The 22,717-nt window shown below is 35.9% G+C and overlaps 1 protein-coding gene across 1 annotated transcript in view; it reads right to left on the minus strand.

The window, feature by feature from the left end:
• Window positions 1–7,008: 7,008 nt before the first annotated feature.
• The window catches only part of DIAPH2 (diaphanous related formin 2), a 261,936-nt gene continuing 246,227 nt past the window's right edge, over window positions 7,009–22,717 (minus strand). The window contains exon 28 of the mRNA XM_049828136.1: window positions 7,009–10,138. Coding sequence (XP_049684093.1) covers window positions 10,074–10,138 — 65 coding nt within the window. The 3' untranslated portion in view covers window positions 7,009–10,073. The remainder of the gene's footprint in view (window positions 10,139–22,717) is intronic.

Genomic DNA, 22,717 nt, shown 5'->3' on the forward strand with positions numbered 1-22,717 from the left:
AATCAAAATTTATATAAAGTTAAATATGTGGGCACTTGCAGATGGTTTGGGGAAATTTTTTATATGAAGCAGCTTTGCTTTTGATGGAGAACTTATCTTGCATTAAAAGTATAGATATGGATACCTATAATTTGACATATCGGTGGGGAATGATTCTGAAGTCTACAGAAAAGCTGCCATTTATTTCCTTCCACTTCAGAGTATCGGCCTGAAATCAGCAGAGCCAAGCTTAATATGCATAACCTACACAGCGGCATCCAGATGATTGACTACAGTACACATAAACATTACAATAATACGTTAGGTAACTGCTCTAATAATACTAAACTGAAGAGCATTTTGGATGTCTGGCTTGGCATACTAACCAGACCTAAAGATCCAAATATGAACTAATTAAGGCTCTCTATAAATTATACAAGTTACATTTTGTATCTCGTCACTACCTAACAAAAATTGATGTGCTTTTGCGTCTACGAGCTGTTGAAGTAGGGTTTGTTTCTCCCAACACCTGCATTTTAGCTTCTGGTACCAGTAGGTCAGAAGAGGCTATAAATTACCCTTATTACCTTAATAATCACAGGATTGCTGAATAAGCTCCATTCCATCATAACATAATCACATTCCAGCATCTACATCAGCCTTTAAGACTTCCTACTGCTTATGAGGAATAGTGGTCTGAGTCAATCAATACAGAAAGCATTAACGTTGTGCAACATATTGTATATGCAAGAGACACTTGAATATCATTACAGTGGCAATACCTCAATGATAAACTTATATATCTAAAGTGAATCAGTACAAATTTTTGCTTCAAATAACACAGGCAGGTTGTAACGAGAAAATGTGTTTGTTGTATTTAATCCGAGTAATTACTATTTTCAGTATTTTTTTTCTTTCCACTGCAATTCACTGTTTGGAATTCTACAGGTGTTAGTGCTGAGGGAACGCAAATCAGTTTGCAGACTAACTACAGAAATCTGCTAATGTCTTACCTAGGAGAGGGAAGACAAAGTGAATTTGGACCAATTTACCTAGTCAATTCAAGGAACAATTTATTTGCTAACCTTTCAAAAATCAAGCGATAAGAGCATAACCTTGTGCAAATTTTGCTACTCTTGTCTTTACTTTAAAGGTGACGAAATTAAACTGGGAGTCTCAGTTACTTGCTCTTAGCAGTTGGGCTAAGAACAGAATCAAAGGACCACCACCACCAGCTTTATGCTGCAGCTGTACACGGGGCTCTCGTATTGCACAGAATTCCTCCACATGGTTCAAACGTAACTAAAAGTCACCTCTCTAATTTCTTTTCAGTTCTTAGCCTTCAGAGCGCAGAGAAGGCTGAAATACGTGAACAAACTGCTGCAATAACGCCTGCCTGAGTCTGCAGCATAAAACTGTGACTCCGAGGAAGCACCAGCTTCTTGCTTCTCCGGCAGCATCCAAGATACCAGAGAGCATTCCCTTCCCCCTGCTTCGCCCTCCTGCCCTGCTGGGAACTGGCCCACAGCAGCACCTTGCCTTCTAAAATTCCTTTCCGAGAGCTGCCACTCAAAATGCAACGCATGCCGCCCGCACTGCTCCCGCGGCAGAGGACAGGACTTGCCCGCAGATCCGTCTGCTCAAACCGCTCCCGCGAAGGTCCGGGGGTCCAGCCAACCTGCTACACGTCAGGGTCTGCGGTTCGGGTCTTCGCTTGGGTTAAAGAGTGGGTTAAAAAGCGAAAACTACAACAGAAGAATGGAAGAGTCACTATTGTACTGATGTGGATCTTCTTTCTACATCCTTCTCATTCACTAGTTGTGTATTTTTTCCCTGAGCGTTTCACGTCTATAATAATTCAATGCCAGCTTTTCTGCTTTTCACTTGATGGTGAGATGTTTTACATCAACAGTTTTTCTCAAAAAAAGGAAAACTAAAAGGACATAGCTAAAAGCATTTCAAATCCTCTCTGACTACTTTCTGGGGTAACATCAACAACAACAACAAAAAAGAAGTGACAGTATTATCACCACTGTAGAAACTATCTAACCCCACCAGTTTACCCTTTTCAATTTTACATTTTTCATAAACAGGGAGAAAAATATGTATTTAGACTTAATGATGCCATGACTACTGACTTACATTGCAACACTACTACTATCAAGCTTTATTCCTAACTGGCAACAGTACCCTGTGATGAGCTAAATTTCTCTAAGTAAAAAAAAAAAAAAAAAAAATAAAATTATAAAAAAATCACAATCTCAATTATTATCAGTTTATTCTCATGCTTCAAAAATTTTCACAAAAAAGGTTGTTCCTTGGGCAGAGTGCTTGGAACGGTGTAAGTACCCCTCTTACCTCCTAAATAACATACTGGAAGACTTCTGGAGATAGGCAGCCTGCAGGCCTGATTTTAATTTCTTAGCACTCAAGAATTTAAGCACAACTCTGGACAGTGAAATGCAATGGAGAACGAACTACTCACACAGAAATATATTCAGCTGAAATGTAAGAACCCTCTTAGTTTTAACTTGTTTATGCTATCTGAAATAAAATTGATTTTATTAATGCTTGCAAGTGCCTCTCTTCATAAGAAAAAGATGCTATGGGTCTTTCACAAGACCCATCACCTAGACACAAAATAAGCTATATAAAATATTGTGTTGCTCTATTTTAGGTACTGTTTGAAACTCATTAAATCTTACTCAAATTATTGTTCGTTGGAATTAAAACTATAGTTTATTGGAAGAGATTTCAATTAGTTTCAGGTAAATACATATTACATTTACACATACATTGCCTATGATTAAATTAGATCTTTCTTGGCTTAACAGAATTTTGAAATATTTCTGGAAGCACAATTTCCATTTGGCCATTTTACGTTACCACAGCTTTCAAAATCCCACAATCCTCGTTAAACTATAACAGATCAATTTCAAAATCTATTACGCACAGTGCCAGATGTATGTAGGCAAACTTGCCTCTCTTGTTTTTCTGTTTGGTTTTAGTACTACTGATTACATGTACTGCAAAGGCCTTTTTATAGGTTTGTCATTACTCTTTGCCTTTATATTCTCATTTCTCTTCATGGCAGCAAATTCAGTCATTGAATTCTCTCTCTTTTTTTTTTTAATTTAGTGCGGTGGGTTTTTTTTAATCTGAGAATACGACAGTTCTTTAAGCTGACCGATCCCGTACCACTTAAGTAAAAGAACCTCACTTGAATAGGTGTGGAATCAAGCCATGGTGCATTTAAAATGTTATTTCTTTAAATTTACAACTTCATTAATAGTTTATAATATAAATACCTTTGTTTAGCATTTGTTTTTATCTCTTCAAAGTAATCCTTTCCTGTTTTTACTACTCCAGCAGACAAAGAATGTTTGAGAAAGCGTAATCATTAACAATTTCTTCCACAAATGGAATAGTGTTCTGAGCGACTTCAGGGTATCTGCATCACCAAAGTGCTAAAACAGTAACAGCCTGACATGGATCTCGAACGCCACTGAATTGCCAGTCTGATAATTATTCATGAAGTCATCCTTGTACTCTCACAGACTGTTTAAAAACGTACATTTCTGAATGCTGCAGGAGTAACTTCTACAGGTCAGAGGCCTGGGTATGTGGGGTTGGTGTAATGTCAGCGGAGGATTTAGAATTAGTTTACGCCAAATCTGACCAATGCCTTTTTGGGACCAGGTCGTATTCTTTTTTTCCTTAAGGACTCGGGCACTTTAAAAGCAGCTAAGCACTCGCAGGGCTTTTCAGTCATCTGTGCCACACAGATAATTTTCCCCTTAAGACTCAGAGATCAATTATTTCAATGGAAGAAAGTCGGGCACGTCGCCCTCATAAAAACCTGGCCCGAAGACCTGGCTCTCCCGCCGCCTCGCTGTAAGTCCGTCCACAGCAGTGTGCTGCAGGCTGACGCAAGCCTGCTCTGCGTGTGCCCTGAGCAGGCAGGGCGAGAGCCAGTCGAAATCAAAAAGCTGTGTGATTTGGTTAGCATGGCGCCGGAGATAATACCCTTTGCCTCTCAGATGGCTTGCTTAGGTTTGGCCTTGTTGCTACGCTGACACAAATAAGGAGCATTCAGTACCTTGTGAATTTAAGTGGACTAAATTAGCGTTTGCTCAGCCTACAGGAAAAGAAAAAAAAATAAAATCCCTTATTTAGATTTTTCTTCTTAATCTTAGTTTCACATCTATTGAAAGGGATTACTTAGAGCTATTAAGCACTCATCAAATAATTCTGAGCAAATCAATGGAATGTTTTTATAATTTTACTACAGCCCAGTACTACTGGCTTCCTGGAAAAAAACGTAGAAAAGCTAATTTTGAGATGATGACTGGAAGAAATAATAGAGGGGTGGAGTGTAGCTCAAATTTACAGAAAGTATCCAAATGTAAGAAAGAAGTCTACCTATGTGGCAGAGCACCATAACTTGCTATCAATCTGAAGTTCACATACAGCATTTCTTAAGCATGTGAGGAAGCGACAGAAATAATTACCCCTGGAAAGGTATTAAGGTACCTGCTACTTGTTGCAGGATTCTGAATTCTGATTCTGAAATCCCAAATTCTGCCTGCCAATCTCCCAAAGGCAAAATTATCTGAGAGGATGACGGGAATCCCAGACTCCCACACCAGAAAGTCAAGAATATTTACCTAAAAATAAGCGACAAGAATACAGTATATGTAGGACACCATTACTATATTTTTCTTAATCATGACAATCAACATTTATAGTTATAGCTGGCACATAGAAGTTTTGCATTTTTTTTCATGTTAATCCCTTAAGAAAATAATCCTCTAATGCTCCACCATATATCAAATAGTGCATTCTAACTATAGTTCAGTTCATTAAAGAGAAAATGGTGCCTTCAACCGTCCCTTGGCATATCTTTTCCACATATAAAAAGTTGCTTAAGGAGTGTTGACTCAACATGGCTGATCATATTTATTAGAACTCCATTCTTTTAGAATCTTAAGTACTTACTGCAGAAATTCAGTGCTATCTCTCTATACTGTTGTGCATTTCAATCTGTTATGGTGGCATGATTAAGTAGTTTAAGGTGCAATATACAGTTTTGAAGGTAAAAGTCTGTCAAATTTCTATTCTGTTAAGACCATTTTGTGCCCAGGTGAAGTAAATAATTTGGAAAACACCAACATTGCTGTCTGACTGACTATGTGTCTGTCTTAAAAAGACTATAGCGGAATACAGCCACTTAAAATAAATAGGGACCCATGTAATTTGTTTAGTGATTCCCTTTTATTGTTATTCTTGTAAAAATAAAATGGTATCACCATGATTTATTGTAGGGTTTTTTAATTATATACTTTTTTGGATTATTTTGTTTTTAAAGTCCTCGTCCATTGGAAAAGGCATCTTTTTTCCCCAAATTCTAGTCAAATATACTTGACACCTCAGAGAAAAAAAAAAAAAAAAAAGAGATCCATAAAAAAAAATCAGTGAACTAAAATGGAAAGTAATTTCAGCGTGATAATTTTATATAACAGAAACAAATTTTGAGGTGATGGTACTCAATAGGTAATAATCATTATAAACAAGTAAAACATCGGCGCACCTAGCAAAATCATGTTATGTATATCTTTATTACAGTTTTCAGAATACATGGATTAACAATGGCCAGGCTGTGATTTCATCAAATTCCTATTTTAAACATTACATACAAACACAGAGCTGTTTAAAAAATAGAAATGCATGAGTTCTGTCACCTTTTTTTTTTTTTTTTTATAATTTTTTTTTTGGCATCAGGAGTCATATGACTTCCAAAAGGGAAACCAAATGGTGCATGATAGCAGACTGACTAAACCGTAACGGATTATTGTTCACATTCTGTGGCATATGTATCACCTCAAACAGTGCTAAAAGAAGCACTACAAGAACAAATCTTTCTCCTTTAACATTCTTCTAATGACATCAGTGGGTGCTGAGTGACAGCTTGCAGGACTGCAGAATTCACAGGCTTACACAACTCCCTTTCTTGTGCACAAAAGCAATATGCGATCTGAAATAGAGACACCTGAAGCTGAGGGATTTGGCTTTATCTGCTTTGACTTTTTAAATTTATTTACATTTTGTGTGCATGCGTGGGCATGTGTGTAGATACTGCAGAAGAGATGTAGAGGTTTTCTTACAATACTTATTTTAAAATGAATAACTTGCAAATACAGTATGGCACATAAGAGGTGGGCTTTACATTGCTTTATCGCTTAGCATTTGTTATGCCTGACCTCTCAGCAATTTGAAGGCAAACATTAAAGTATAATTCAGCCAAGCCTTTGTTTAATGGATAAGAAGCAATTTACATATATAGGTAAGTTTGTTCCCACATAACTATTACCAGCTTTAAATACTTACCAGCTATATCGTTCTCAGTATAGGAAGTGCTAAATTCACCCATCAAAGCAAGATTTGCCTGAGGGATGCAAAAGCCGAACATTGCAAAGTTTTCTTAATGAAAGCTATAGGAGGATTTCCAGAGCCAAACCTAAAACTCAGCCAGATTCTCAGAGTTTCGCAAACCATTTGTATATCGTGGGATGAATTTAAAGTAGGTCACTCATGAATTGTGGTTTGGACAGAAACCATGAAAACATTATGGTTTTTACATCATTTGTCTGAGGTAGTACATATACCACACACAAAAATGCAAAAATATACAGATATTCATAACTATTTGCATATTACAGAAGGGAACTATGGGAATGGTTGTATTTTAATCTGAATTTTCAAGAAAGAACAGATAATTTTAGATAACATTTTTCATATTGACCATGGTTTTCTAAAACCAGAACAAATTATGTAATAGTATTTCTGGGAATACTTCCTGAAACTGTTTGTCAATGCCCTCTGAGGCACTAATTTTGTTTTGGCTTTAGCATCAGTTCATAATATGATTAACACTTAAACCAAACATCACTTATGTGCTGGGAAAGGATATTTGTTGAATCACAAACAAACATACATGACAAGTTGTGTTGCGCTTTTTTCTCAGTAAACTGAGCAAAAAATGTCTAGTGTCTTTACATTTCTGATCTGTACAGCCAGTAGTTAAGCAACAAATATGTATATTTGTATATGATTTAAACAGTTCATTCCCATGTCAACTGCAAAAGTTCAATTCATTGCAAAGGTAAGATTATCTTCCTCTTAAATAAACTAAGAAATGTAAACAGTGTAACATCATAAAAAAAAATTCTCTTCAGTACTCGTAACTGGTAAAATGTGAATGCAAACAGATGTGCTGGTATATTGTTAATGTAATGTCTCAGAGGACATATAGTGAAACATAATTAGCAAGAAATTTATGTATGAACCCTCCAGCGATTTTCTTTCTGGGATTACTTTGAATACAAATATAATTTAACTGATATATTTCATTTTTTAAAATTAGAAAATAAGGCAAGTGCATTTCTGAAAAAGGTGCTACTCTTCTACACTTCTAGATAAACATGTGACACCTCTGAAAATTAGATCAATAATAAAAACATTAAAAATATCTGCAATTTAATATAGACTGAAAAACTATCAAAAGACAAAGTGACCAGCATCAATTTCAGAAAATATTTTAGACTTCATAAATATGAGCACCCTATATTTACATAAATTATCTTCTAAACTAGTTTTCCTTTAAAAGACACTTTTGTTCTAACAGATATGTCCATTAAATTATATAAATGTTCCAAATACGAAAAAAATAGTAGTAAAATAGAAGCATTGGATGGTATTGTTATTTTGGATTTGCCTTTTTTTTTTTTCCTAAGATTTGGTTCTTGAAAATCTGTAGTCAGCTTTCACAGAGCTTTAAAAAAAAATATAACCCATGGAAATGAAAAACTTGTGCACTAATAAAGATTCTGTTGTGAGCTTTTGAGTTTTCACATATAAAGATTATACCAATACTTGCAAATTCCAACAAAATGCTCATTTTAAAATTTGAATTCTAATACGTTGTTGATTGTAGTACAAATTTATATAGACATTATGAACCTAATCCTTTTAAACTTGCTTCGTACATTAAGCACATTTTTAGAACTGTATATTGAATGGTTCCACTTTAAAAAGTTAGGCTTCGATACAAGGTTGATGTTGACCTTACAGGAAAACAGGATATAATTCTTTGTATCTCTTACTGATAAACAGGGAGATAGGATCCTGTTGCATGCATATTTTTTTTTCCTGAAGTACCATACAACTCTTCAGTTTGTTACTAAAACCACAAAACCGCCCAAACAGTTTAGGAAGAGTATTAGTTGACAGCACACATTTCACTAGGCTTCAGTCATATTCCTATGTTTAGAGATATAGCAATGGGCAAAGCCCCCATTTCCTTTGAAGACGATTTTTTTAAAAAATTATTTCAATACTAGATTGAAAAGGAGCTGTATCTTTTCTTACAATAATTGGATATTGATCGCTGTAGTTTGAAATTGTGAGAATTTATCCCAAACTAGTCAGATAGTATCTTACCAGAGAAGCAAAAAGAATCTGCCGTACAAAGATGCTTGGCTCAAGCAGTAGTGCAAAGTTACACTGCCCCAGTATCAAGCGCTCCTCTAGAGCTAGCAGTTTGTGCACAGAAAACAACGTCACACCTTACCTTCCAAATATTCTTTACATAACATTAAGAAAAAAGTTCCCCGTAACACCAGGCATTAAAAGCATTCGTAATAATTCATCAATCAGTGAAAAAGCAATAATAATTTGAGAACAAGTGCCATCTGCTCTATGGTATCCTGTTTTTTTTAAATATCATAGTTGAGCGTCGTATGAGTAGTTCCACTGGAACTCCCACTTAAAATCCTCCATCCCATCCAGAGAAGCAATGAACCTTTAGTAAAAAGGATGGCGAAGACTGACCTGAACACCAGACAGACTGTACGTTCAACTAGAGTCTGGGAGAAAAGGGAACGATAGTTTCCCCTGGAGTGGCAGAACATACAGAGTGTCAGCTACTACACTGACTGCTCACCTGAGGTACTGCAGTGCAAGGGGCCTGTATGCAAAGTAGAACGGGAGGAGCTTCCCGAAAAATCAGACTGCTGCAATCATTGATCACTGCTATATAGTGCTCCAGGTAGAAAATTTGTTCTGAGCTGCTAAACCCTCAGCACTAAAATCCACCGGTAGAGATCCCGCTACATATTTTACCTGAGAACAGAGGAAAAACTCAGAGGCAGTTCTGCATAACTTCATAATGTAGCTTGTCTCTAAAAACCTACACAAAGGTATTTTTAGCGTAATTAAAATAGGACAATCGTATTTTCCCCCCAATATCTTTATAAAGAATATATAAGTGCATAATTAGAAAAATCCCTCCTTAGATACAGTTAAAAACATATCCTGCCCTTGATATCATTTAATTGTGGTAAAATCCTATGCTCTGTTATATTGAATTTTTTTTTAGCAGTGATAAGTAACTATACATCATCATATCACCAAAAGTGTAGATATGTGGTATGTCCTACTTGCAGCCAGAATAGCGAATCCACCAGGCTTTACGTTGAGATAAGACTTTCAGCAACCTGACTGGGGCTATGCGTTGCTTTTTTATGGTTACAAAAAGATTCTGATAATGTAGACCAGCTCATCTTTGAATTTATTAACATACAATTTTATTATTTTTTCCTTTCATGTCCAAATCAGAACTGCAAATGGAATCCACAGCTGTATTCTTTCAACAAATTTGTATTTTCTTACCCATATAAAACATAACCTAGAAATCCCCAACTCCTTTCATGTAAGTTGCCAGCTTTAAAAAAGAAAAAAAAAAAAAGAAAAAGGGTGGGGTGGGGTGTAGGGAATAAAAGAAAGAACGTAAGAAAATAAGATATATATCCTACTGTTTAACACTGTTTACAGATCTTGGTAGTTGGGGTAATAAGATACAGTATGTGGATTATTTAGCAATAGCTTTTAAAATACATAACATTTATACACCTTCTCATTTAATCAATACCAGTATTCCTTTATGATCATTGCCAATTTGTATGATAAACTCTTTTCAAAGTAGATCCATTTAACTGTAAATAAAACAATTCACTAATTCTTTGGCATCAGAAGAATCATACAGCTGCTATTGTTCCATTGTGGCGAGAACGAGACCTTTCCAAAGTTACTCGTTTGTTATCTGTAATACAAAGAGAGGAAAAAACAAATCACCATAAGATTTGAAACATGGATAATGCAATGTCAAGAGGTTTTCAAACAGCCCTGAAAATCATTTCAAATGATATGTAAATAAGTAACTAGGAGACTGGATCAGAGAAGTTTCACACTGCAGCTGCCAGACTGAGTTCAAGAGTTCTGCAATCAGCAATAAATTACTTTCTTGATCAGAGAAGCTGGGTGATAGAAGCATTAGGAGAATCCTGAAACACAGTCCCCTTGGAAACAGCACACAATAACTAAAATTCTGGGTAAAAATCTTATTTTAGAAACAATTTATGCACAGAAGCTCTGGAAGAATACATTTCAAGTTTAATGAGAACATACTGACCGGTGTGGCGGTGAAAAGCCTACTAGATGCTACGAGTATAAAAGCGCTAACACTGTTCACTATAATTTGGTATAGAGTTAAAAATAGAACAGTTAAATCAGCCACTTCCTAAGCATTTCCTGATTGTGCAATGTGAACAACTTTTAGTATAAATATTACACAGTAATTATTGTAATGAATAATAAATATGTCTCTATAACAGGAAAACAATTGTGAAGTACCAGCCACATTCCTAAATGCCTTTAAAATAAAATTTTAAAGCCATGAACAGACATATGCACAAACACAAAAAGGGACAAAAAATTAACCCTCACTTAGTTTTCTGGAGGTTTTGCTCTTTCTTTTTCTAAAATGTGGCCCTTCCATGCAGTTGTTGTTTTTTTGGTGGGTTTTTTGTTTTGTTTTGTGTTTGGGGTTTTTTTGGTGACCGCTTATTTTTGACCTAGCCTTTTCTGTTCTCTCGTATCATATTCAAGTTGCTGCTCTTTGTCTGTATCAGTATAGTATCTACATTGCTACAGATTCAAGGTGTCCCAATATATGGCTGGAACTCCTACGCAATATATGGCTGGAACTCCTACATAGTACTGGAGTATTATAAATCAACAGTCGCTTCAGAAGGAAAAAGTCTGACAGACAAACTGCAGGCAAGCAGGTTTTCTCAGCTTGTTTTCCAAATGAGTCCATTTTGCTCTGTTTCCACAGCGCAGCATATAAAAAGGCTACGAAAGCACGTCTTACTGGTACTGCTGTGGGAGAGTGCTAAACTGGGGCCAAGGCAGAAGGTTCAAGCACAAAGCACGAGACCCCGACCTGTCCGATGGGTAGAAATACATACTTTGAAAAAGCTGTTGACTGAATTCTTACGTTCCAGAGACCGGGGGAAAGGTTGGAGCAAAGACCAATCTGGGATCTCACCAATGTATATAAATACCTGAAGGGAGGGTGCAAAGAGGCCGTGGCCAGGCTCTTCTCAGCGGTGCCCAGTTAGAGGACCGGAGACAATGGGCACAGACTGAAACACGGGAGGTTACTTCTGAGCATCAGGAAACCCTTTTTTCTTGTGAGGGTGACCGAGCACTGGAATAGGTTGCCCAGGGAGGTTGTGGAGTCTCCATCCTTAGAGAGATTCAAAAACTGTCTAGGCATGGTCCTGGATAACTGGCTCTAGGTGACCTTGCTTGAGCTGGAGGGGTGGACAAGATGACCTCCAGAGGCCCCTTCCAACCTCAACCATTTTGTGACTCTGTTCTAAGCTAACAAAGCCCAAAATGGTCCAAGAAGATTAAATAAGGTTCTGGAGAAGACAAAGAAAGTCATCTCTGTGATCTGTTTCTGGACAAGGAACAGAGGATGCCTGTGGCGACTGCATGGGCTCTGCAAAATCAACCTTCCTTTTCCCTGTTCAATGAAAGTGTCTCCAACGCTATAGGGAATTAACGGCTCCTTTAGCAAGATTATTAGTTCTTTTTATAGTTCTGCCTTGCCTCCTTTTCCTAATGAATCTATCCATGCATAAAGTATTCAAATTACCCTAAGTCAATCTGTTTTGCATGGGAATAAATCTCTACACTGGTTGCAATGTCACTAGGCACTGGAAATTAAAGAACAAAAACGCTGTCTAAAACCCAAGAAGGAAAGCTGTCAGCTCAAATGGGCTGCTGCTCCTCTATAACAGCGGCTAGTAAAGAATCTAGGGATACTTGCTCTCAGTGGGGAGAACCGCCTTCACCAGTAGACTATTTCTTGATATAATTTCCCAATTGTCAACTGTACAGGTTAAAAACAGATTAAGAGAGTCTAAGAACTGTTGATTTCTTCATACATGTTTTTTTTCAGATTTTTCTCTTTTCTGGTTTTTTTTCAACATGGTATATGATGAAATCAACATTTTCTGCAAATGACACTTCATATTCTCCTGTAATTGCACAACTGAGCTGGGACTTAAAGAAAACACAAAACTAAAAGCATTATTATTTCTTTCTTCAGCTAATGACAAACAAATTAAATTCCCAATTATTAGAAGTAATGTACTCCTTTAAATTATTTCCAGTTTTTAAATGGAAATAATTCTATTTTCTAGAGATAGGAATAAAAAATCTGGAAGATTCAAGAGAGACTGGAAAGAACCACAAGGTTCTTCTAATCAAGGAAACTGGGGTACAAAGATTCAGGTATTACCGGTGAGAAATGATGTCAGCATTTGCAAGAGATTTTTCTCTGAGCTTAGAGTGCTTTATAGCGAGTCTTACTAAAACAAAGGCAAGAAGGATGTAAATTACACTTTAATAACATTTTCAGCTCATTATAAAAAGGGACGGGAGGATTCGATTTAGTTACTATCAACGTGAAAGCTTGAATGTATCTGAAAATTTTGGAGGTTGATATTTGGAGGTTGAACAAGTATTTCTTGTTCTTCACAGAGAGACCTATTTTATTTAACAGTGAATCTGCAAGCAACCTTGCGCGTGTGTGCGCACATATTTACGTCTGGTTAAAAAAAAGAAGCATTAGTATGTGTACATATGTATGTACATACACATAAAGAAATGACTCGTTTCTTCCCTAGATGTAAAATGTGCTTGTATATGTATAAACATATTTGTTAGGTTAAAACAAAGGGTTTCATATTAGGATCTGAAACTGGATTGGGCTGGTATTTCCGTGACTCAAGCAAAAATTTTTAAAAAATCATGCGTTTGTAACACTTTCAACATACACATTGAGTTAACTCCAACAGCTGTATTTACTTTTTTTTTACATTACAGATCATATTGAATATAACACAAAGCAAGACTGGCTTATAAACATGACTATGACTATTCTAGCATAAAACTACATATAACATCAATAAATGGTAAAACTATTTACTTGTATTGAGGAGCGGTTGGGGAGGGAAAATAAAAGGCAGTAGCAGTAACCTAAGAGTACTTAAAATTAAGCCAAAAATCATTGCCAAAAGGCTCAGGTGTATACTTCAGAAGCATGTAAAAATGACTAGAAAACATGATAATAGTTTCTGTGTGTATCAGTCATGCCTTCTGGCTAAACCATCTACCTATGTAGATGAAGACTTTGTTTCTCACTTAATGTCAGAAGTCCATCTCTTTAAAAAAAGTAGGATATTAAGAAACATCCACAATGCTCATATTACAGACATTATAATCTGTCTCAGAAATGAACACATGAACTTAAAAGTGGTCTCTCAATCAGCTGAGTGGACCTTTTCTTGTAGCAGTAAAAGGTAGAGCAATGAAGGATTAAAACAGAAAACAAAGCATATTTTTATATCATAAAATAGTCTTCATCTTTTAGCTTACTGGATCAAATTCAAATGAAGGAAATATACAATTAAATGCTGAGATATCAAATCAGCGGTTCCATTTTAGTATATATAATACTGGAACTGTAATCTTGACCATGCAAACTTTACGCCTCCACTGGAAGAAATATATGGACTTTGTTATAATAATAATTACTTGCTCAAGGTCTTCTTGCACTTAGTATAGTACCAAGATGGGAATAAATCTACAACATGCAAGATATTTGTAGACATGCTTTTGATACACAGACATCATTCACCACGTAATATAAATCTACTGATGAAAAAAAAAAGGCAAAACCACAATAAGCTTAGTATATAAGCACAATAAATATATGCCATGAAGTAAACAAAAAAAAATCTAAACAGTTATTTTTAGACAATTTATTTTAATTTTATGGAATTTAACAACTTCACCCTTAAGACGATCTCCCTTATACTCTGTATGTATAAAGCATTAGAAATCACAATCAATTAAAACCACAGTGGTAGGGGAGAGAAAAATATTTTTGCAAAAACTACATACTGCAAAATGTATTTTCATTTTCCTTAAAGCTCCTTCATTAGTCCTGTTATTAAAAGAGAAGTCTCAACAGCTGCAACAGATTTATTAACTCAGTAGCTTGCTATCAACGTAAAACCCAGTTATATTAGGAGAAAAATAAATGGTATTTTGCAGAACTGCAATACTAAGATTGACTTTTCCATTTTGCTTTCTTCTTATCCACTCTTCCAGGTAGTAACTTTGTGCTCTCCTAATTATAAACCTTACTTTTCATGAGCAATCAATGCTAGTAATAATATAGGTGTTGTGCAATCGAACAGACTAGTCATGACACTGGGATATCTCATAATAGAAAAAGACAGGGTCTACAAAACCATACCTCAAAGGTACTCGACTGGAATTTGTATTACCCTGTAACAACCACAAAAAAAAGTTCTCTCTTTGATATGCCTTATATTAAAATTATAAATATATTATAAACTGCTACTTTGGGCTTGGTTCCTTAGTCGACTAACTCTCCAGGACTAATTTTTTTTTTTTTTTTCCAGTCAGTTAAAGCATTAAAAGTGTTTCTTTGTGCCTTAATTGCAGCAGTCAATTCAAACACTAGACTGATTTTGAAATCGTATTTCCCTGCAGACTTTCCTAGAGTGTTCATCAGAGGGTATCTAAGTTCCTCCCAAGCGTAAATAACTGCAGTACCCCTTGATTAGCATTAAAAAAACAGCAAGAACAAACCCCCCAAATCACACAAAACCCCCACAAAACCAACAACCAACCATAACTGGCACAGATGACTACTTTTTGCCCTTTTTTAAAAACAAAAGGTTGAAACATTAACCTACACTCCGAAGGTGAAGCACCTAAACTTATGTTGTAGGAAAATGGGCTAAAAAGAACACTGGGGTTTTCAGGAATAAATACTACCAGAACTGTTTTGCCTTCTTCAGAGACAGTGGTCACAGGACCCTCATACCTGAACAACACGTATTTTAAAGAATGTCTTAGTTAATAAATGCTATGTCAATCAGATTAATAGCAGCTTTAAATAGTGCCAAAATTTTGAATCCGGAGAAGGGGTAGCGTACAATATTGGGTGCTCAGCTAGCAACTGTTGTGCTGGAGCACATGCTGGAGGGCATGAGCCCCAGTAAGGAGAACTCTGAAATGCTAATTTATTTAAAAAAGCTCACACCATTAACTTGCACAGTCACTACATCTTTTTTTTTTTTTTTCTCCCTGCTGACTAACCACCCCAAGGTGAAAGAATTAACCTTCCCATAGCTGACAATAATAAAAGGCGTTTAATTCTCAGAGAAAGAAGGTACCAGCTTGAGTTGACATGAGAATGACCATATGAAGAAGGTAGAACACTCAGCAATGAATAAAATATTTAAAATTTCATCTTTTTGAAATAATTTTGACTATGCAAAAGATGCAGAAATGCATGCTGTAAGGAATTTGTATGGCCTATGCCTTCGGGAATCAATGAAAGCATTTACATCAAAAATTTATTTATTCATTCATGTAAAATTATGTTCACTAAGAAATCCTACTGAAACACATCTTGTTTTCATGAGCAACCCAAGGAAAAATGCTCATACAGTCCCAGGTACTTCAGCAAGCACCACAAACATATATAACATGGAAAACAATCAGAAGAACAAGATAATTTCCTTTAAGTACGGAATGATTACACAAAATAATGAGTAAACTGGTCATCTAAGAATGTTTTAAATTGATAAACTGTCACAACAGATGATAATTCCAAGGAGCAAACACTGCATCTGTGATATTGATGACATCGGCATTTCTTCTTTAGAAAAAGGTGGAAATCTGAATTGCACTTTACAAGTGTCACTTTTTTTCTGACAGAGATAACTAAATATTTTCTATATAGTGTCATTGATTAAAATTGGGACAAGTTAGAATAAATTTAAATCCCTTTAGCCTGGGTAGCCTCTACTTTTCTCCTTGAGCCATTCACGCATACAGAAAACTGAAGCCAAGTTACGTCATTTGATGTAACAGCATATCAGCAATCGCTTTAAAGAGCAACCCACGACAAGAATTAACTTTATTATTTTTCTTTTTTGACTGCATGCACCTTCATCACCCTAGCTTACCAACAAAGAAAGATAAATCTTTTTGGAAATTGGAATTGATAGAACGTAAGACAGAAGGAGAACTGATATGGGGTAAAACAGCAGGGAAGCCCATCAATCTCCAGCACCTCTTTAACAGCTACAGCTGAACATTGTTCTCTATACTGCCTGGCCTGTACCTATGACATTATTAGAGAATACCAATTGAGAAATAAACTAGTCAAGGAAATTAAGAGCTTCAAATCTGTTCTCGGTGTCTAGAACAAAATCCTTTTGAGAGACAGCACCTTGAGAGAAAATGGCTCTCCTAACCTCAATTCTGTTAAGATTCAGTCCATCCCTGTGAGATTTGATTTCAAATTGATCTTTCAAAATGTGTGGCCTATATAAAAAAAAAAACAGCAATGAGGAAAAAAGCAGTTATGGGAGAAATGCAGCCAAAATAACACCCCAGTAAGAACTCTCTGAAATAGACAGCACTTTTCAAAAGATCTTTATGGCAAATAGATGAAACAAGCAAATAAAACAGTTTTCTAACTGGGTTAAGGGAAACTGTAGAGTTAATATGTTTTCTTTTAATCTTTTAAACACTCTTATTTCAACCTCAGCAGGCACCCTACACATGCCTGGCAAAATCTGAACTAGACCCTTTATAACCATCACACTGGGTCATATTACATTCATTCAGATTTGATATTTTTGTAACCAAAGATGAGAAAAGACCAAATGACATGAAATCCCTGTTCTCAGCTTTTTTTTTTTTCCTAAACAGAATCTCAAAACCTTGACAATCAAACTTAAATGACAGCTAAAATGGTTCTTTTAGCAACAATTTCAAAGAAAACATTGAGATTTCAAGCAAACCCTGTAGCTGTGAGGTCAAATTCTATGAAGCCTGTTTTATTTTGGTTTAAGTCCAATCCCAGACATTTCATGGGAAAGCTGAGTGATAACCTGAGCATATATACAGTATATGTTGTTATGATGGAGAAGAAGAAACTTACCCTTAGGCCAAAGAAATAGCAGTGTTTTTTGTTGTGGGTTTTTTTGGTTTTGGGTTTGTTTTTTTTAAGCCCTCAAAACCAGATAGCACATATAAACAGCTGAAACAAGTTGATTATAAAAGCATCATCTGTTGATCTTATAATAATTTAAAAATGATGTTCTTGACTGGGTTAGTGGGATGTTTACCAATATATTGATACATAAGAAAAGCTGTTGAAGAGTAAAAAAAAAAAAGTTTTAGAAGAAATAAGGAGGAAGAAAAAGAATGGGTCTGGGTAGCTATTAAGAAGATTTCTAAGATAGGAGGAAAAAGCATTAAGGAGAACTGTAACAGATTTAAAAGGAGGTCTTTCAAGACTGAATGGTTCCTCCTCAAAAGAAAGCAGACACACACATCTCCTGAGTTATCTGCAGAAGTCAGGAGTGCCAAAATTATCATCATAACATAGTAAGCCTTAAGGTAAGATAGATTTGTATGTAGATATGTATTCTGTTTGAAAATATTTGCTTCAAAAGTGTTAGTCATTCAGATAACACACAGCTCCTTCATTTTAAGAAGGTTTGCAGACCAGCCTAGATGCACAATTTCTCATTTAGAACATAGGTGGATGTTTGGATTCTTTTGGATTTTTTTAACTTGCTAAATAAAAGTTGTTAATATCCAGAAGCACTGTAGTACAGAGCCAGGTCTGAATTACAGAGAGCTAAAGGATTTAAGTGCTGACACAAAGAGGTTTCACTCAGATTAAAAGGGAACAAAGACACGTTTAATCTTACTGCTGCCACTCAGACCTAGCTTGCTGGGCACTGTTAATTGTAGCCTTTGAGTTGTATGAAAATGCAGAACATCAGTAGAAAAACCATTTATTTATATTCTATGTGTTATACATAAAAATGCTTTAAAAATGAATAACGTGAGAATTTTTAATGTTAAATGGCATGTGTGATGACATTTACCAGCTCAGTGCCATCCAGCTGTGACCACAGTCAATACAGTATGGGAACACAATAAAAGTAATACTTTTGCAGCCAGAATCGAGGATGTTGACCATCTGTATCACAATTCCATTAACCAAATAAATACTTATCCTATTTAGAGCTGAAGAGAATCTAACAGAGTTAAGTATTTATAGAATAAAAATGGATTTGTAAACCTTATTTTCAAGTAATCTGTTTAAAGTAAATTTTACTATTGCTTACTCCAGGCCTTAAAGATTAAAACAAAACAAACCACCCCACCCACCACCACCTCCCCCGGCCCAATAAGCTAAGATACCTTAAGCCTTTAAATGATTTATTTAATATTTTAATTCAACTTTGCTTTCTTTGTTAATAGTACCACTTGGGATATGCATTGAAAGCTCTTCCACCAGAGTTGCAATGGAAAAGCCTTCGTTTGAGACAACACATGCCTGCCTCAGGGGTTACAAGATAAATCAATCTATTTTTCTCCTTTCCTCCAAAGGTAATTGGCCTTTAAAATTACAGAGGAAAATAGGCCTTCATGTCAGTACAATGCAGGCACATATACAGCCATTTTCCATTTCTTTTTCAGTTTGAATTCTCAGCTGAGAACTAAACTTATAAGGATGGGAAAATAAAAAGATGATGAAGAGGAACGATTGCATCAGGACAAATCCTCTCCAATAACAAGCAGCACTGTGACCAGCATTCGACTCTGGAATTTACTGAAACCTGCTATGAATAGCTGTCGTTTTCCTAGTCAGTATTTTTTTATTCTTATGATAAAATTTACTTTCATTTTTGTGACAGCCTCTACCACCAGCATTCATGGAGATCTGTCACAGAATTTAGTTAAACTGAGAAGTTATAATTATTGCTTCATTTCTCATACAACCTCACAAAGTAATACTGATTTTTACCTCATCCTTATGAAATTGCCTTTTTCAAGCAGCAATCATGCTATGAGTACAATAGCCTACAATCCTTATGCTGTGCTACACACACAACCATTTATAAACTCAAGAGTTTCAGACTTTGAATACTGTTAAATTGTATACAGTAAATTTTAACATGGCTAATAAATTGTTTCAAAGCAGTGAAACTCAGACGATAGCCTTCATATTTTTCTGATCATTATTGAATGTGATTTGTAATACCTTACTCATATCATACCTCCAGTAAGAAATTCTCATGCAAAAATATTTGCCAGTGCATAAGGATGAGTAATCAGGTAAACTACAACTGATACACAAAAACAACAACAAGAAAGTTGAAAAAAGTCAAAACAACTTAGTCTTTTAAAAACAGCACTAAAAATTCCCTTGAAACAGAGTATTGAAAGTGTACCACTAAACCTTTAATGTGAACTTGCTCATTGGGAGTGTGTATACAGGTGTAAAGCAATTATTAGATTTGATATCTGAATGAACTCAGGTTCCCATTAGAGCCTGAATGCTTCAGTGACCCTATTATTTTCCTTCCAATGCTCCCAGACCTGATCAACTTAATTATTCTGACTAGTGAAACATTTAGGACGCGAACGTATGAATTGTTTTAAACCAAATGAGACAACTGAAAGTACTTCATAAAATAACACGGAAAAAGAACAAGATATGTGACGTGATGTGTCAAATCCTGGAAGAAGGTCAGGTCTAAGTAACAGTAACAAAGAAACAGAAAAAGAGATTCTCTGCAATAAAATTACATTTATGCAGATATTTTCCCTTGAACTTCTAATCTGTAACCTTTATTGCATCTCATCTACAGTGAAAAAGGTCTATCTTATGACTAAGAAGGGTGAAACAAATCTCAGAGAGTAAATAAACTACGTCTGCTTCAGTAAGGAAAAAACCCCAAACCTCAAAACACAGAGAATGTGTCTCTCCTTTCATGACTACACACACACTTCTAGCAGTTGTCCAAAAGTAAAATTAGATCCTCTAATAAAAACCATTTCATGTCACAGAGGACAGATTTGCTGATGTAAAAGATGCATTTCCCTGCTTTAATTGTACCTACTGTGTTACTGTTAAGGAAAAGTATGCGACATTGCAAAAATACGTATTCACATTTTGAACAGATTTGGCCTGATGCCAACAAACCATATTCTTCATAAACGACGTAATTTAAAATGGCTTCCAAAACGTCCTATTCCCAGCTCCCCTATTAACACTACTGCTCTTATAATTTGTATTTGCTTTGAAAGTAAGTTGACTGTAAGGTTACGAAGAGGACAAAGCCATAGAGTAATAGGTTCTGAACTTCAAGTACACAAGCAGCCATAAAGTTAGCATCTTCTCATCCGAATGCATTTGTCCTTAAAAAGAATCAAACTGACATCAAAGTGGTCCCCTTGCCCCTTGCCTCCTTTCACTAATGATATGTAATGGCTGCTGAGCCTGCAATAAACCTGTTTATGTCCAGCTAGATTGCCATCATTTTACAATCTAATCTGATACTTTTAAGAAAGAAGAAAGTCGCGAGAGACCGGCACCAGCTTGTGCTGAAGGCATTTCTTGACATCAGCCTTCACTTCGCACTTCAAATGGAAGTATTCGATTTGACAAAACATACAGAAAGTCAAGAGAGAAGGCTCTTCACCTCTTCTCCGAAACTGCCTGATAGAAGTCAATACCAATTCCTTTACAAAGTTACAATCAAAACCTGACAGATGAAAGTCAAAGGGGAAGCTTTCTAGCTATTCCTTACAATATTTTATTAAAGAGCGGCGTAAGAACGCGTTTGCCTCAGTCGGATCACCCCCACCTCCGCTTCTCATTTTTATCCGTTAGCAGTTTAAATACTGGAAGTTACATCTCCCATGCACAGATATAGAACGTGAAAGTAATGACCTCCAAGACAGAGAATAAAGAGAAAGCTCTCTTTTCCGTAAAGGAATTTCTTTCAGAACAGGAGTTGGATAACACTCCTGAAAAGCAAGTACTTCCTGCTCTTTCATGTAAACCGGCTACCATAGTTTTCTTCCACACCCAGACAATGACAGCCCTAGTCAAAAGCAAACTGTTTTCCTTGTAGCCCACAAAAATCTGTCTCCTGGGTTTTTTTATGTGGCAGAAACAAATTCTCTTTATATATATATTAAAAAAAATAACTCTGCAATAACTTGTAGTCTACATGTAAAATGAAATATTTTAAATAATACAATAAAGGCAGGCTATGCATAATTATTTTTTATTAAATAAAATATCAGCATTTTTTATTCATGGCTAGGTTAACATTTACAATTCAGCATTTTGCAATATTTAAACGGAATTGAATATGCTATGAGAAAACTTAAAACTACATCACTCCTGTATGACCAGCTGGCAGAGGCTGTAGTCTTCTGTGCCCATCTGCACCTTCATGTTATAACATTAAATAAAAGCTCCTGTCTGAGCCTGGCAAGATGATCTCATCACTACCTGCTACTTCTCTACACACCCCAACTGAGACTAGCTAGATACCGCACGTGACTTTTACTATAAATTATTAGCAACAAAGGCCTACGCAGGTTATGTGAATGTGAAACTGTTGCTTATTAAAAGAATTCATACAAGAAAGTAATTTAGACTATACGTGGCAGACTCAGGTAAAATATAACAATTTTTAGGAACTTAGGAGTCTAATTTCTTTCTTGGCTGAGCACAGACAACTCCATTATGATTCAACGTGAGACCTCAGTGCTCATAGAAGGCAGAATTTGACCCTTTACGTTCATATAAAGCATAAAAGTACAGAAGCAGTTAAGGCTGTGAAAGGGCAATGAATTTTCATTAAAGAGCTCAAAATAGTTCCTATTTATTATTACTTGTATCTGAGGAGTGTCACTTTCTAAGGCTTCCCGTGCTACTTTGGTAACAACTCTCCCAGTATTAGTGGAACCCCCAAATTAGCACCTGATCACTCCATAATCCTGATCTATTTTGCTTGCAAAATCTGCAAATGTATCCCTTCCCCATCATACAGCTCCTTCTGACACAACAGCAAGGACCAGAAAGGCAGAAGGGCTGGGGTAGCACGGGATTACAGCATGTGCATCTGGTGTTCAGATGGTTCCTAAGAACCCGTGAGTCTTTTAGGACTGCCCTAACGGCCCTTTTGCAAAGACTAAGGGGACAATGATGTTTGGGTGTACTATTATTGTATGCTTTTTAGAAACAGGTTTAAAAACTCAGCCTTTTTAAGACCATACACCAAAGTAGTACTTCCAAAAGAGGCTGACCACCTAAATTTATCCCTATTTAGGAAAAAAATGCAATTGTATAAATATGGGCGCAACTGTTCCAGAAGCAAGATACCTATATAGACAA

Source organism: Accipiter gentilis, chromosome 24, assembly GCF_929443795.1.
Source record: "Accipiter gentilis chromosome 24, bAccGen1.1, whole genome shotgun sequence".
Classification (NCBI taxonomy): Eukaryota; Metazoa; Chordata; class Aves; order Accipitriformes; family Accipitridae; genus Astur; species Astur gentilis.